Genomic DNA, 14,936 nt, shown 5'->3' on the forward strand with positions numbered 1-14,936 from the left:
TTAGCAAAGTTAGCATTAATCAACATGTTGCAGGTTACACAAAATAAAACTCTTAAAAATGGGCTCAATACTAGATTTTAGCTTTAACTGTGTGTAACAGATTTTAATAGATAATGATCACTCAGGGAGCAAGTGAGTCAGGAAACTTTTACATAAGGCTTAAATCTTTGCTACATGATTAATCACATAAATATCAAATACACAGCACATCAACTTAAATTCAATCAACGTTAATAAAAGTGTTTCAGTTTCTTGCTTCTAATCTCATCAATTCATTAGTGCCTTGTGGAAATAACAAGCAGCAGAGGTAAGCTGAGATACCTCTAACAGTTGACTTTAATTAAGTTACCTCCACTATTTCCAAGCTTTCAGTTCCCATTGAGAGGACCGGGCTCTGAGGCGGTTAGTGATGGATCACTGTGAGAGCTGTAAGAGACCCTCTCTGATACACAACAGGAGGGAATCAGCCAGGATGTGTCTATAATGGCTACACAGATGTCACTGAAGCAGCTCGAGTGTAACTGCTTTCACAACAACAACAAAAACCACAACATTATGAAACAAACTAAAACCCAGTATCATTAGAAGGCCTGTCTGTGCATGTGGGGGAAAACAGTTTAATCCCGCAGGCAACTCAATTAAGGTTTTGATGATATCTTATTTGAACTATGAGTCCGAGGTAAAACATTTTGCTTTTAACATTTAAGAGTAGTTATTATGTATGTTACATCTACTACTGAAGCTGCCCTTGTATTTATTGTTTTGTGAGATCTTTACTTGAATTCTTAACTTGCCCAAGACTGTGCGTAGAAGTAATTATTTTTAGTCTTTTCTATGGATATCTGAATTTGCAGGCACTGTAAGTACTTTTTTCTGCTTTCTAATTATTTTCATTTCTGTGTTGAGACATGATTGTAAACAGTTTTATTTCTTGACAGGATAATGATTTACGATAGAGGATATGAGAGTAAACAAAAGCTCCACATGCCTCAAAACCAGACTTCCTGAAGGTGAAGACATCCCAAATTTTAATCAAATGCTAAAAATGTTTTGCTTTAAGAAATTAAGAGTAGATAAAAACAACCGCAGTGTTGGGAACCTCAGTACTCATGTCTCTTGAAGTAAAACTCTGCACACAGAATACAAGATGCTAACCTGACCTCCCGACACTGAAATCAATTTCTCATGAAGGTCGAATTAAGCTCAACATGCCAAGAAGCAGAACCCACATCACACAGCTCTCCTGTCAGCAGTGCAGCTCACACACAGGATCCTCCTGCATTAAGCAAAAAGAGGTTATGACTTCTTCTGCCGATCCAGCAGTAACATCTGCACAGCTGCTCCCCTGGCTTGTTAAAAGCCTCTTGGTTCAATATAAAAGTGTCTAATAGACTTACAGAGGGCTCAACTTGACAAGACCCTAAGGAGGATTTACCAGATTCTAATTTGATTACAGCGCTGCGAGGAACCTTACAGCTAACTCAGCTATACAGCTAACAGTGTGGTGTACTTAATGTGCCTTATATGGCGTATACATGCTGTGTACATGATGATTGTTTGCTGTGGCCTAATGAAAGATGACTACATTTGACTGTCAGGTGGATTTATGGTGAACTGAGTCAGACAGGCTACAGGTTTTATGTGTCCACTTTACTTCTTCCTCATTCTGCTCTTACATGGTACAGAGCAACAACACAGCTGCTAAGCACTAAAAAATAATTGTTTGGAACATTATGGATCTGAGTCCAGCACACTTCACGTTGAGGACCATAATCTCCTGCTTTTCTAACCACACAAAGTTGTGTTCTCTTTCATATGAAGTGAAAATATTAGCAGGAATTGTATTTTGTCAGCCCCTCAGTTTTATGTCTCCACACTGGAATTAAAATGAAAGGTTAGCCTTGAGAGTAACATTTCAGTTCTTTCAGAAATGATGAAGTATCCAGAAGGAGGAGAAGTAATGAAACATGATAATTACAAAAAAAAAAGAAAGTGTTTCTGGTGATAAGGCTTTGGGAGAATAACTGGAGGAACATTTCCAACATATCAGGCTTCAGGAGCTGAAACAATATAATCCTACTGCTGTTTTAATCAGGGCACAATGGGCATTCTTTCCATCAGTATTATGTTTCCTCACATTGAGGCAGTAAACACTTTGTGTAACAATGTTTGCTCCTGTTCTTCAGGGCTGTAATGAAAACCGTGTCCTCACTGAAATCTCACACAGATTACAGGGAAATTATACGCAACAACAACTCCAGTTTATTGGTACTGTGGTCAACTCGCCACCTGCTATTTGTTACAAGTCCTACTCTAACGCTGAAGTGGACAGATGGTCTACAAAGGCTGTTAACAATCACTGCAGTTCTGTTACAAGCAAAACATGGCTATATTTTTGTTATTCCGTAAAACTTGCTGATCCAAACACCACTTGTGTTGGGTGAGTTTCTCTTTATTGTGCACCACTTGCCGTTGAATGTGGTTAAGCTGCGTGTACAGTGTTCCTGTAAGCAGGGCTACAGCTATACATTCTGGGTCTCTGGAGGGATACTGCTAAGGGTTTCCAACATATTTCTTTCATAGGTTAATTAAACATTTCTATAACTTTTGATTGATCAAAGGTTAAAGGCACCCTGAGGAGTTTTGATGCCGTTTTGATTCTTTTGATGAAACCAGAATAATTTTCTGGGATGAAGACTGCATTTCCCATGAGCACCCTCACCCTTTGTTGTACAGTTTTAGCGCAGCACATGGGAGTATATCAACGTAATCCAGGCTTCCTTTTAAGCACATCTTTTCTTTGTCCAAGATAATATTTTGCAGAATACAGAGAGATGTAAAGTATTAATTTGTAGCTATGTTAAATAGTTAGGTGTAATGTAAAAACAAAAAAATAGGAAAGTCTGATTTTTTATTTTCAGTTAGTGAAGGCTGGTCTCTTTCCATATTGAAAGGTCCCCATGCTGTTGGGCTTTTATGAATCATGCTGTACAGTTTGAGGAATTACTCCTTGATATGTATTGTATTGTATAATATTGTTTTATTATTCCCAGGATTTTTTGTAAAGAATTTTGTAAAGAAATGTTTCAAGGCACTAAAAATAGTTATTGTTACCGTCAGAAGAAATGATTGGGTCAACTAGTTTGACATGACCCCTTACAGTCTCTGTGAGAAACAGTGCTCCAATAAATTTCACAGTAATGTAAATATGAACTTCCTCTTTTGTGCTTTGAGCAGTATCAACACTCTCTTCACCACCATTTTGTCCCTAAACCCTGGTTTGAGAGTTTCTGTTTCTATGACGTAATTTCAACAGTTTACTGCCAAACTTTACCAGCTCAGTTTCAAACAGAGCTACCTCTGTGAAAGTGCTGAATATCAACTCGTCTTTATTGCTCAAAATTAGACCCAAACTCCAAATATCTGTCTCTGAAAATCTCGTTTTACCATGTAGGTCATGAGGAGGCATCATTATCAGAGTGATACTGTTTCAAATCAGTTGAAAACTCCACTTGGTACCTTAAAGACTTTGAAGAACAGAAACAAAGCTTGTGAAATCTGTCATCACCAGAGGCAGCAGCAAACTTTTACATGCAGCAGCTGGAAGCAGTGACATTGTGTTGCTTAATTTTTGCTTTAAACGCCAGCATGATGTTTTACAATTTCATAGTTTTAATCTCACCTGTGTCTGATAAAAATATATATAAGTTAACAAGTAGTTTCATCCTTATGTCAAAATTATGTGCACTTTTTTAGTGGAGTTTTAGGAGTTTGTTTTACAGGCTCAGTTTCTGCTGATTCGGTTTTGATTAAACTCACATTGTAGTAAATGCTACCATGGTGACACTTCAAGTCACAAATGAGCAAACACTGTGGGGAAAAAAAGCCCATTAGGTAAGTTATGGGTTTGTTCCTGAATGTTTGCTTACAGTTAGCAAACAGCGGAGGTTGTTTTTAAAACGCCTCTGAAAAAAGTGAGCAATTTAACTGTTAAGTGGCACCTTTTGCCCTTTTGTTTTTACCATTAACTGTTGGTGAATAACAGCACAGAGGCTTTAATTCACCACTTATTACATGGTGTAATCAATAAAGAGGTTTTGAGCAGAGATACCAAAATAATTTATCAGGTCAAATTTAAACTTCTTTTTCTCCATGACTTAATTTTAGTAAAATCTTCTCAGGTCAAACACAGGGAACGCATTTTAAATAAATAGAAAGAAATACATCTTTCTGCAGCTAACTCTTGTTTAGCCACACGAAAGTTAAACAAAACGACATGAGCCTCGTTTCCAAAAGGGACACAGACAGTTTACTTGACCTTAACACATGAGACACAGTTAGACCAGTGTAACAACAAAACATGTCTTTCAGTTGTGCTGGTGTGAGAATATTAAACCTTCAATGGCTGATGGAGTCAGCTTTGACATTTGGCCATGTGAGTGAGCTGAGGCAGGTTAAAACTCAGCAGGATTAAATAACAGAAAACTGGACTTCACACACACAGAATCATGATGTTTATGACAGATTTAAAAAGCTTTTAGAAAACTAGACATTCTGAGAGGAGCAACTATCAGGCCAACTCAGAAATTTCTGTAACTGGATTCAGAATTGCTAAGGCCATTTAGCATCATGGGGTACTTAAGGCAATAATAGCATCATGTATGGAAACCACAATTATCCCAGTAAAACGAAACTGAAACCAATTAAAAACAACTAAGATGTGAATGTTTGCTATAGATAAAAGCGGGTGTGACAGTTTGAGGCTACTCTTCCTCCAAAGCCTTTATTTTGAAGGGCACACCTCAGTCAGCTCCTGGCTCACTTTTTATCGCCTCCACGTTGTTAAAATGAGCTGCCAGCTCCTGCAGCACGGCTGTCCTGCCCAGGTGATCGTTCCTCCTCTTCTCCATGACCATATCCTCCAAACTCTGAAACTCCAGCACGTGTGCGTTTTTGTCCGAGATGAAGATTTTCAGCCTGTACGGCTGTTTGCCTATCCGGATCTCTCCGCCCATTTTGAACTCCCTCTTGCCGAATCTGCACCAGGCTGCAAAACACTCAGAGTTCCTCCAGCTCAACTCCCGGTCCTTTAAGCCCACCTGCTCCATCGCGTTCTGCACCACCATGTCTGCGCCCAGAGGTTTGAATTTGTAAAAGTCGTTCACAATCCTGCACCTCCTTCCTTGACTCGCATCCGTCAGAAAGCTGTTTTTCACCTCAGCTCTGTGCAGGTGCACCACCTGGAAGTCCCCTACATAAACAGCCCAGTGCGGGTACTGCCCCGTGGCCACAAACTCCACCAGATCCCCGGCTTTACATTTGTTGAGTAGATTCTCCGGAGAGTAAACCTCCAGGCTGGCACTCTTGGCACTCTTCTCGTAAATGCACTCATCTCTGTTGTAGACGGCGCACTCCACCTCGTCTCGCTGATCGTAGTGTTTCTCTTCCTGATTCGGGTCTCTGAGCGTGCCATCCACCGCACAGCCGTCCTCCTGCTCGTCGTCGTCGTTAGAAAAGATGTAAGAGACGCCGATCCGTGGACCGTCCTCTGTGTCCACGCCGTTCGGGTCCACCGTGGGAACTTCTGCGTAACTTAAATGTGACAGCTTGTCCATCTGGTTCCCCATGCCGCTGCTCACCTGGTGGCAGCTTGTGTGTAACACGATCTGATGAGCTATTACCGGTCGCCACACATCACCGCCATCTGCTTGGAAACCTCGCAGGTTTTAAACTCACTCAGCCCGTCAGTCGGACACGGGTTTTATCCAAATTACGCATAGGAATATCCGTCAAAAGACCACCGGTGGAGCCCGGTAATCCCTATCAACAAGTGGAGTTGAGAGGAGAAAAACAAACTGGATTATCCCTCAGGTGTAGCTTCAAAGACTCACCTGCTGTTTCCCTGCGTAAACTTCCAGCTGTCAAAGAGGACAAACTGGAAGTAAACATCCAAGTTCACCGCGTTTATTTACGTCTCTATAGCAGATAATGTAGTCCACCAGGCTGTGCAGCAGCAGAGGTCTGTCCGGCGATGAACAGAGTGCAGATCTGTGAGTCGGCATCGCCACAGCGCCTCTGAATCCACACATACACTGCGCCGCTTTTAAAGCGGAAGTGTGCGCAATTTTCATCACACAACCTTCTGTATCGGCTCCACGTCCTCAGACTCCAAAATGGTTTTGAAATAATCATATCATGTGACTTTGTTTTGATTCGTGAGAGCGCGGTGTGTGATACATTATGATCATATGGATATGGAATGATATGACTTATGTTTGTCTTAATAATGTACAAAAATGTATAAAAATTAAGATGTGAAAACATTTTATTTACTCATTCATTTATTTATTTGTTGGTTGTTAGTTTTTTTTTTCAATTAAATAGGACATATTGATCAAATTTGTTTTGTTGTAAACCATTTAATCTATTACAGCTTTTCATAGGCAAGCCAATTAGCAAGTAAGGCAGTTTCTCTGCTGTACGGAAGCCCAAAGTAGTCATGTTTCCAAACATCCTTTCCACAGGTTTTCAGCAACAGCATCCAACTTAGAACTCTTGAGATAACAACTGAGGTTTTCTTTGATAATATATTTATTTGTTTCACATTACCTCCATGAAAAAAGGCAAGACTTTAAAAAACAGCTGGATTGTTTCTTGGGATAAAGACAAATCCTGTCGCTGAGACGACAGGCAACAGCATCCATTGACAGATTAACACTCTCATGCTCTCACTAATTAAGGTACTGAAATCAGAATAATCTAGAATTATTCTGTGATGATGCAGCATTATTAATCAACAGCTGTATTTAATCATCACAGACTAGTTATCATGACAAATATATTTTATTTTTAAAAGCTCAGCATTACCCAAAATTGACCACAATGATAAGGCCTATATGCAGCTGCTCAATTAGCATGCTAGCTGGTTTAAGGATATCATCTACAAACGTGTCGTATAGGTCACCTGGAGATGAACAACAAAAAAGTCAACAGGCCAGTCTCTAAAAGGCAAAATTAGAAATTATTCTATTTTTGATCCACTTTTGTTGTCAAAGCTGCAGAGAAATTAAAAACAAACATGGAAGACTGTTCACCTCTGGGAACAACTTGCCTCCAAATGTTTATATGCTATTTCATTTAATTGTATTTAGTTTATTTATTATATTTTCAATCATTTGTCTTTACTAATTTTTCCGTTGCATTTGCTTTGAAGTGTTTATTTTCTAATTTTATCAAATTGCATAGTCGCCTTTTTGTAAGTCACTGAGATCAAAACCTCACAAAGAATTCAAAAGTAAAGAAATCAGCAGAGAAGGAAATCTCTTCCAGTCAGTAACTGTGGTCTTATTACGGTTTACAAAAGAGCATCTGCTGGCTCTTTACTGTTTTGACCACCTGTTCATCCTAAAATGAACTGAAGCTATAGAGTCATTTACTCCCTCACAGTCTCCTGGAGGGACCATCATGTCTCCATAATGTGTGTAGCGGCTTGTAGACTGCATGGACTCACTCTCATTATGGGTTTCTTTCTCACCACTGTATCCCACAGGCAAGAGGGATGTGTTCAGTATGTACTAAAAAAGGCACACGCTGCAGCAGCAGCAGCATCTGTGTGAGAATACCTGTCCTGGAAATGCTGGGGCTGAGTGAGACACTGCGAGAGTTGCTAATGATGTGAGCTTGTTTGACAGGATTTAAACTGAAGGGAAACGAATGTTGAACACTAAAAAAGGAAACTCACAGAGGCACAGGTTGTAATGAGGCAGATCTGGCCTGAGTTTGACCCCAGCACTGAGCCGAGCATCTAAAGGAGGGACTGATTACAAAACCTGTCTGCAAAATCACCAAGCACAGGAGATATGATAGAGGGCATTACCCAGCAGGAAAAGTGATCATTTTTCACACATGAATCCAATTTAAACAGGTTGAATGGCCTTATTGTTCACGGGGGACTTAGCAGATTAACACAGAGGCCTTCACGCAGTACTTTAAGACTATCAGGTTAATTAAGAGCCTGAGCTCTCCCAGAGCTGCACAGTATAATCACACTCTGTGATTTCCAACCTTATGTAATCCAGATTGAATGTTTTACCTGATTAGCAATATTCAACCGTGGTCACGGGGTTCACGGTGAAATTTCCTCATGCAGGTTTCCAGATCCAGACTGAATTAGTTTGAAAGGTTAAAGCCACTCCAGCAGCAACGGGCTGAGGAAATGGTGTCCTCAACTGTTTGATGAGATGTCTTTAAGTTTTGCACTGGAATTTAGAGTCCTCAGAAAATGAAGCCCAGCACCAGTGTTTGCCCCTGCTGCCAGCTCCTTGATGAACTGCCAGGACATCAGTATATGCCCACACACAATTTGGCATAAATTTAATCAAGGTAGCACAAATTTTGTGAAGGCATTCATGGTTCCTAGAGAATGGATCTAGATGACTTTCTCTCCTTCATTTCCTGCCAATAAGACTTGAAATAATCTAGGCAAATTTGTTCATTACTTTGTGGTGCAAGTCAGGGCTGGCAGTCAGATGGTGTGCTCCTTATATACAGAGGCTATGATCTCCAAGAGGTGGCCAACATGGCTCATCTATCTCCTAGGTCCCTGCTCAGTTCACTGTCTTATTCACTCTTACTAAAGGATGAAAGTTAAAAAAAATGAATTCAAAATATGTTTTATCATTTCATTTACTAATACAAAAACTTGCATTGTTGGTGTTCAGAACATAAATGTCTCAGTTTATCATTAAACTGCGGCATCGCCTTTCTACGTGGGGGCATCTGAATTAGCATGTTAGCACAAGCTAATCACGGTTGTTTGAACACATTCATTAGCCCAGGAACCACCTGTAGCATCGCTTTTTTACTATAGACTGTAAAAGTAATGGACGTCATCTTGCTCGGCTCAAAGTGAGATAGCTACAAAAAACTACTCCTCCAGGGGCCTGTACTACGAAGCTGGATTAAGTCATCCAGGATAATTCTGTGACAACTCGCTGAACTTCACCAGATCTCCGTCATCCAGATCTGCTGTACAACGAAGCTCGTTATCAACTCGATAAGTGAATCTGACTGGGATCTGTGCGCGCACACATAAAATGGGCGTGGTTAGCGGCCCCATAGCATTATCCATAATGGAGAAAAGAGCAGCCTACTTTACGGCAGAAGAGCAGCAAATAATACTGCAAAAGCACGAGGAGTACCGCAGTATATTCCAGGCCAGGAGCAACACAACTGCGGCCGCGAGAAGCGAGAATGCTGATATTAATAGACCTATCTCATCATGTGACGACACGGCAGTTAGGTCCTTAATCATTCATGTTGTCAGTCAGTGTGTGTGTGATCAGCATCATATCCGACCTCATAATTAGAAAGAGTCCACTCTCCTACAAATCCCAAGGAAAACGCTCATCATAGGCTATTTGTATTGCAGATGCAATAGCAGTGGGGAAAAAAGGACGTGGGAGCAAATAAAAAATAAATATAAAAACATCCTTCGAAGTGGTCAGTATGAAAGATTTGCACACATTTCTACTTTTCCCTGACAATGTCTCAGTTATGATGATCAGTAAGATATTGTTTGTTCACAGCCCATAAGAAAAAATGTTGGGCCAAAAAGACAGGGGGCGGTCCCGCGCCGGAGAACTTCACTCTGGCTGAGCAAATTGGTGACTGTGCGGTCTTTTATTCCTGCCCGAGAGAACCGATTGGTCAGCGGGTGGTCTGTCACACCCTTTGAGCTCTTATCCTGGAACTCAACCTGCTCCAGACTAGGTTTGGCGTTCAGCATCAGTTACCGAGGCAACGTGTCTGGATAAAAAGAGATCCACATTCGTAGTACGGAAAACCCGAAACTTATCCAGGAAGTTATCTCTCTAAGAGCTAATCCAGCTTCGTAGTACAGGCCCCCGGTGACTGGCAGCAGCAGTAGGTCAAATAAAAATCCATCTCCCCAGCCATTTCAGATGAGCTGTGGTCAAACTTAAAAAAAATAATTATACCTCAGAGAAACGCTTCTCACATCCAATTGCTGTGGTGATATGAAAATATAATTTGGTTGCGTTGTGTTCAAGTCCTCTTTTTTTCTAAAAAGTATTGTTTTATTTGTAACAAGAGGTTAAAAAACAAGGCTTTAAGTCACGTTTAATAATGATTGATAGCTGCCGTTCTTGTGTATTTTTTTGGGATTAGGAAAGTAAATAAGGAGGGAGAGAAAACCAAAGCAAGATTAAACTCTTGGAAGTAAAAAAATAAATAAATAAAAAACAAAACATTTTTTTGTCACCCAGCTCCACTGATTCCCTTGTAGCCTGTATTAAACAGACTCTGGCTGCACAATGGCAGCGCCTCCAATGGAGTATTTTGGCTTTAAAACCGTTCACTGGTAAAAGGCGGAGTCACGCTGTCCACTCTTTATACAATCTATGGAACACACACACTAGCCCAGCAACCACCTGTTGCATCCGTTTCTATGTGCACCTGACTTTGCATGTTAGCACAAGCTAATCACTGGGTTATTCGACACATACCTGCTTCGCAGAAAGCCAACTAGCGTCGCTCTTTGTCCAGAGTTGCTCTCCAAGTGCCCGAAAGTCCAGCCAAGCTTCTCCCCCGTTAAAGAAAAGATTCATCTGTTTGGCGTTTCGATTTTCTTTGGTTGTGTCTTTCTTTTCCATGCTACGTCCACTATAGTAGCTGCTCAGGATAGCGCCTTCCACTCGCTATTGACAACACGCAAAGTCACTTGCATGATGCGCTGTGATTGGCTGAAGTAACCACGTTTAACTCTTCACCCGGAAACGTCTCGGTACAACCAAAACATCAGCATCCAGGCGGTGGATATAAATGAGGCAGACACAGGTGCTGACATATATGTACACAGACCTAGAAGTGACGATTAAACTGAATTGTTCCTGTAAAAGGTGAAATTTAATTTTATTTTTTTATTTAATTTAATTTAATTTGTTTATTATTTTATTTATTTATTTTATTTATTATAATAATTATAATTATAATTATTATTATTATTTATTTATTTATCTATTTATTTTATTTATTTATTTATTTATTTTTTGGGGGGGGGGGGGTAGATGGCTGTATTTGTTTTTATTAGTTTGCATTGGCCCCTGTCTTTTTTAAAATTAGATTACTAACCTGTCATATGTAAAAACTCAACTTTCCTTTGTCATAAGTTAAGATATGCATGCTAATGGTCTGTCCCTGCTTGTGTTTGACTCTTTTTGGTAAAACACGAATAAAAGTTTATTTTTCTGTCCCTCAAAACGAGCCTAAAACCTGACCTGACCTGATAATGATGAAACACAATTCACAGGAACTATCTATCCCAGCACTTCCACTTTCATATGAAAAGGTGCTGTGTAACATTTCACCATCACTCTCACCTTGCCTCTCACCCTCACCCACACCCTTCTTTCTTCACCCTTACATTATTTCACTTTTTTTTTCCAGTTTTAAGCTTTGCAGCAGTAACGCACATGACTGGAGCCATAAATAACTGATGAACAGAGTAAATCTAGCAGGTTTGAGGATAATAAGAAAGTCATGAGGTGTTAATGCAACATATTTGGCCGCTTCTCAGAGTTTCTTATCCTCAGGTGGTCTGACCCAGTTTACGCCCCCGGTGCCCTGCTAGTGACACATTGTAATTTGTGGTGCTGAGAAATTACTGGAGCAGGGAGACCTGGGAGACATGGGCAATTAGGCGGGAGTCCACCTGTCCGGCGGGGGCACTGTCTGACACCTAATTTCTCAACATAACCGTGGGCCTTTCATGGCTTTTCAAAGGATTTCACATCTTTGTGTCGGATGATGCTTCACAGCTTTTAAACCCACAGAGGCAGGTGAGAGAGTGTGGACTTGAGGCAGATGGACGGAGCATCCGGATCGCTGCGTCTTGCTCTCCATCTGTTCCACCTGGCCAGGAAAAGTATCTCGTAAGGCTTAATGTGACTGGCTGCATTTCAGAGGAGGGAGATACAAAGTGACTGAGCGTGGAATGAGATAAACAACACAGGGAGACATTTTTAGGGAGGAAAAAGTTATTACATATTTATTTATACTTTCATATACTTTTTACATATTTAATTGTAATAATAATATGTATCTGGAGTAGGGGGTTGGAGCAAAGATAGAGGAAGGGCGTGTTGCAGGAATGTCACTTACGTCTTTTTTTTCACCCATTGAATTACTCAGTTTTAACTCAGTCAATGATATTCACAGTCCCATTAAACAAGCTACAACAGAGAATTTCTAAAATATATGCTGACATATAAAACTAGCATTTTTTTCAAACACTGTGATGGATGTTTACCTGGGGGGAGGATGAGGAATGTCTGGGATGACTGAGTACTGCAACTAGTTAACAGACAGGCAGGATTCAAGGGACTCTTATTGTGAAGGTAAGGCGTGTATGAAAACACGCAGAGTGAGGTGTACAATACACACTCATACACAACATACGCACAACAGATTCTACACAGACATCATGCTTCAACAGGACCTCATAATAGTCTCTTTTTGTGTATTCGTCATGATTTCAGAAGCAACAAGTGGGTCAAAAACTGCAAATAAAAGTTAAATTAGCAGAATAGGTTATCCTCCTAAATGCAATCAAGGGTGTTCTCCTAATAAAAATTAGGACCGACTCTATGGGCTACCACAAGTCTGAGGTGCTGTTTAAGTGTTAGCATTTCCACACCACAACTCTCTGACTGCCTTCCCTCTATAGCTTCTGTCTCCTCTCCAGGCTACAAACCCTCATTTTTCAAAACACAGTGTAAATAAAACCATCAGAGAGTGGGGCAAGCTGGCTTTAGAGTGCACCACACAAACTGGAGTGGATCCACGGGGAGATGCTGGCAGCTGACAACAGTGGCAAAAGGCCCGGGTCAAACACACAGACATGACTGTTCCTGCTGTATGAAATTAGATCCACTTGAATAATCCTGTTGAAGTCCTGAAAAGGGCAGATTGTTGGAATTTTGTGACCCGATGTTGTTGCTTTAACTGGTTATATACACCCAATGAAATGCTCAAAAATCATCTGACAAATCTACGAGAGGCAAAAAGAAATCAAAGAACCTAATTAAAACCAAGAGCTCTGATCAAACACTTGTCAGTTTATGATTGGCTGAGAGTTATAAGGCAACAAAATAAAAGTAAAAGACATTCAAAGATTTTTTTAAAAAGTCATTATACAGAAAATGAAAATGGTCTTTGGTGTTCTCTTTTACTGAGAAAAAAAAACATAGAAATAAAAAAAACAGCAGTTACTCTGAGACCCAGTTTTTCTTTCATGTCTTAGTTCCCAACAGGAAACACTTTTAGTTTGAAAACACCAGGTCTGAAATAATGTCCGTTCCACAACAGATACAATCCACCTTAACTTAAAAAAACAAATCATGAAATTACTTCATCGACAGGTTTGAAGAAATCCTGCGTAGTGCAAATAATAAATGCCCCCAGTTTTGTTTACAAGTGAAGAGGAAAATATTTCTCTGCGCTGCGTGTTGTGCAATATCATCATGCATTATCGGATCACTCAACATAAAACAAACGGAGGGGTGTGGAGGGTCTGGTTTAGACTCCAGTTTCAAGACTTGGTCCGAAAATATGCATATCTTCAAATGATTCCTGAAGAAGTTTGTTCAACACTTTGTTCTTTGTTTTTCAGGGTCTTTTTTTTAGAACGACTCTACAATATCAATCACTTTACACTCCCATTCAATGATCACAAAACATCCACTGACTGAAGGGTTAGGTGGGTTGGGGGCTCGTCAGTGAGGAACAGCGTTTGTGCTTCCACTTGAAACGCTTTCCCTGGTCATATGTTGTTTACCTGCATCACTGTGATATACTGTGATGATAGCACCACTCCAACAGATAACACTGCCTTGCTACGAATACAAGGTATCACAGAGGGGGGAAAGCGAGAGGGGTCAAACTAGTGTCAGAGGGATGATGGTTCCTCAAACAGTGATGACAAAGTGCTGGCGAGGACCCTCCCATGACTTGATACTGACTGACGAGAGTGTGAGAGTTCTGAATGAACGTGTTTCCTCGTGAGCAGATATGAAGATGCAGTGTTGGACCTCGATTGAGAATCTCCTCATGACTGAATCTGTGTGTTCTTTAATGTGTGTGTGTTTGTGGAGAGGTTGTTTATGTGGGCTGGTCCTTCTGCAGAGCTGAGATGTCTAGAGGAGGAGGGGCCCGCCCACTCCACTCCTTCAGCTGCCCGTCCTTGAAGAGGAGGTTGAGGGCAGGCAGGGGAACGCCAGACTCCGCCGGGGGCTGACTGAGAGGGTTTGACACGCCGCTGTCCAGGTCAGAGGTCTGGTTCCCGTCCTGTTGACACAGAAGGTCATAGAATCACAGAGGAGAGGGGATGAAATGTTGGGTCAATGTCTGGGACAAAAAATTTAGAAGCCTTTTAAAACAGACAGTTTGATTTACAGGGTCCAGACTTAGTGATGTTCATCTTCAAGCCATGATGAGGGTTTCAACTGTCACTGCTCTCAGAGCAAATGTGGCCCAGCTGTCTGAGGAGAAGCACCCTCAGGTGTCTAGCAGCTCAGCAAGAAAAATCGAATATGACTGTAAAATCGTTCATTTTGAGAAGTACAGTTGTTCAAACAGTTTAACAAGGAACATCTGAAGGGGCCCCTTTGGGACAAGACTGGATGCTCTGCAGCCCTCTGGTAATCTGAGTTTGAGGCCTCTGGTTTAAAAATTACTTATTCTTGTTATCAGAACATGTGACCTTTATTCCAGTGTTTACAGTAATTTTTTTCTCAGTTTCTTCTTTCTGAATATTATTGTTTCCTTCTCACTAAAAACCCATTGCAGATTTGTAAATCACCAGGATTTGTCACTTTGAGATCTCAGTTCAGCTACTGTTACCTTATTCATAATATTGG

At 40.7% G+C, this 14,936-nt stretch overlaps 2 protein-coding genes across 3 annotated transcripts in view; both read right to left on the reverse strand.

Moving 5' to 3' along the window:
• Positions 1-855: 855 nt before the first annotated feature.
• LOC141802564 (protein LRATD2-like) lies at positions 856-6,090 on the reverse strand. The gene has a single exon (XM_074686107.1). The coding sequence runs from the start codon at positions 5,625-5,627 to the stop codon at positions 4,803-4,805; it is 825 nt and encodes a 274-aa protein (XP_074542208.1). The 5' UTR covers positions 5,628-6,090; the 3' UTR covers positions 856-4,802.
• Positions 6,091-12,047: 5,957 nt separating this feature from the next.
• fam91a1 (family with sequence similarity 91 member A1) overlaps positions 12,048-14,936 on the reverse strand; it is a 28,098-nt gene continuing 25,209 nt past the window's right edge. For both annotated transcript variants that reach the window (XM_074686645.1, XM_074686644.1), the window contains exon 24: positions 12,048-14,364. In XM_074686645.1, coding sequence (XP_074542746.1) covers positions 14,179-14,364 — 186 coding nt within the window. In that variant the 3' untranslated portion in view covers positions 12,048-14,178. The remainder of the gene's footprint in view (positions 14,365-14,936) is intronic.

The sequence above is a fragment of the Halichoeres trimaculatus genome, unplaced genomic scaffold (assembly GCF_033239565.1).
Source record: "Halichoeres trimaculatus isolate MK-OKI-2021-1 unplaced genomic scaffold, fHalTri1.1 fHalTri1_scaffold_14, whole genome shotgun sequence".
NCBI lineage: Eukaryota > Metazoa > Chordata > Actinopteri > Labriformes > Labridae > Halichoeres > Halichoeres trimaculatus.

What these genes read in the sequence shown, in the direction of transcription:
- LOC141802564 (XM_074686107.1), bottom strand. Translation starts at nt 5,627, where the DNA reads ATGGGGAACCAGATGGACAAGCTGTCACATTTAAGTTACGCAGAAGTT.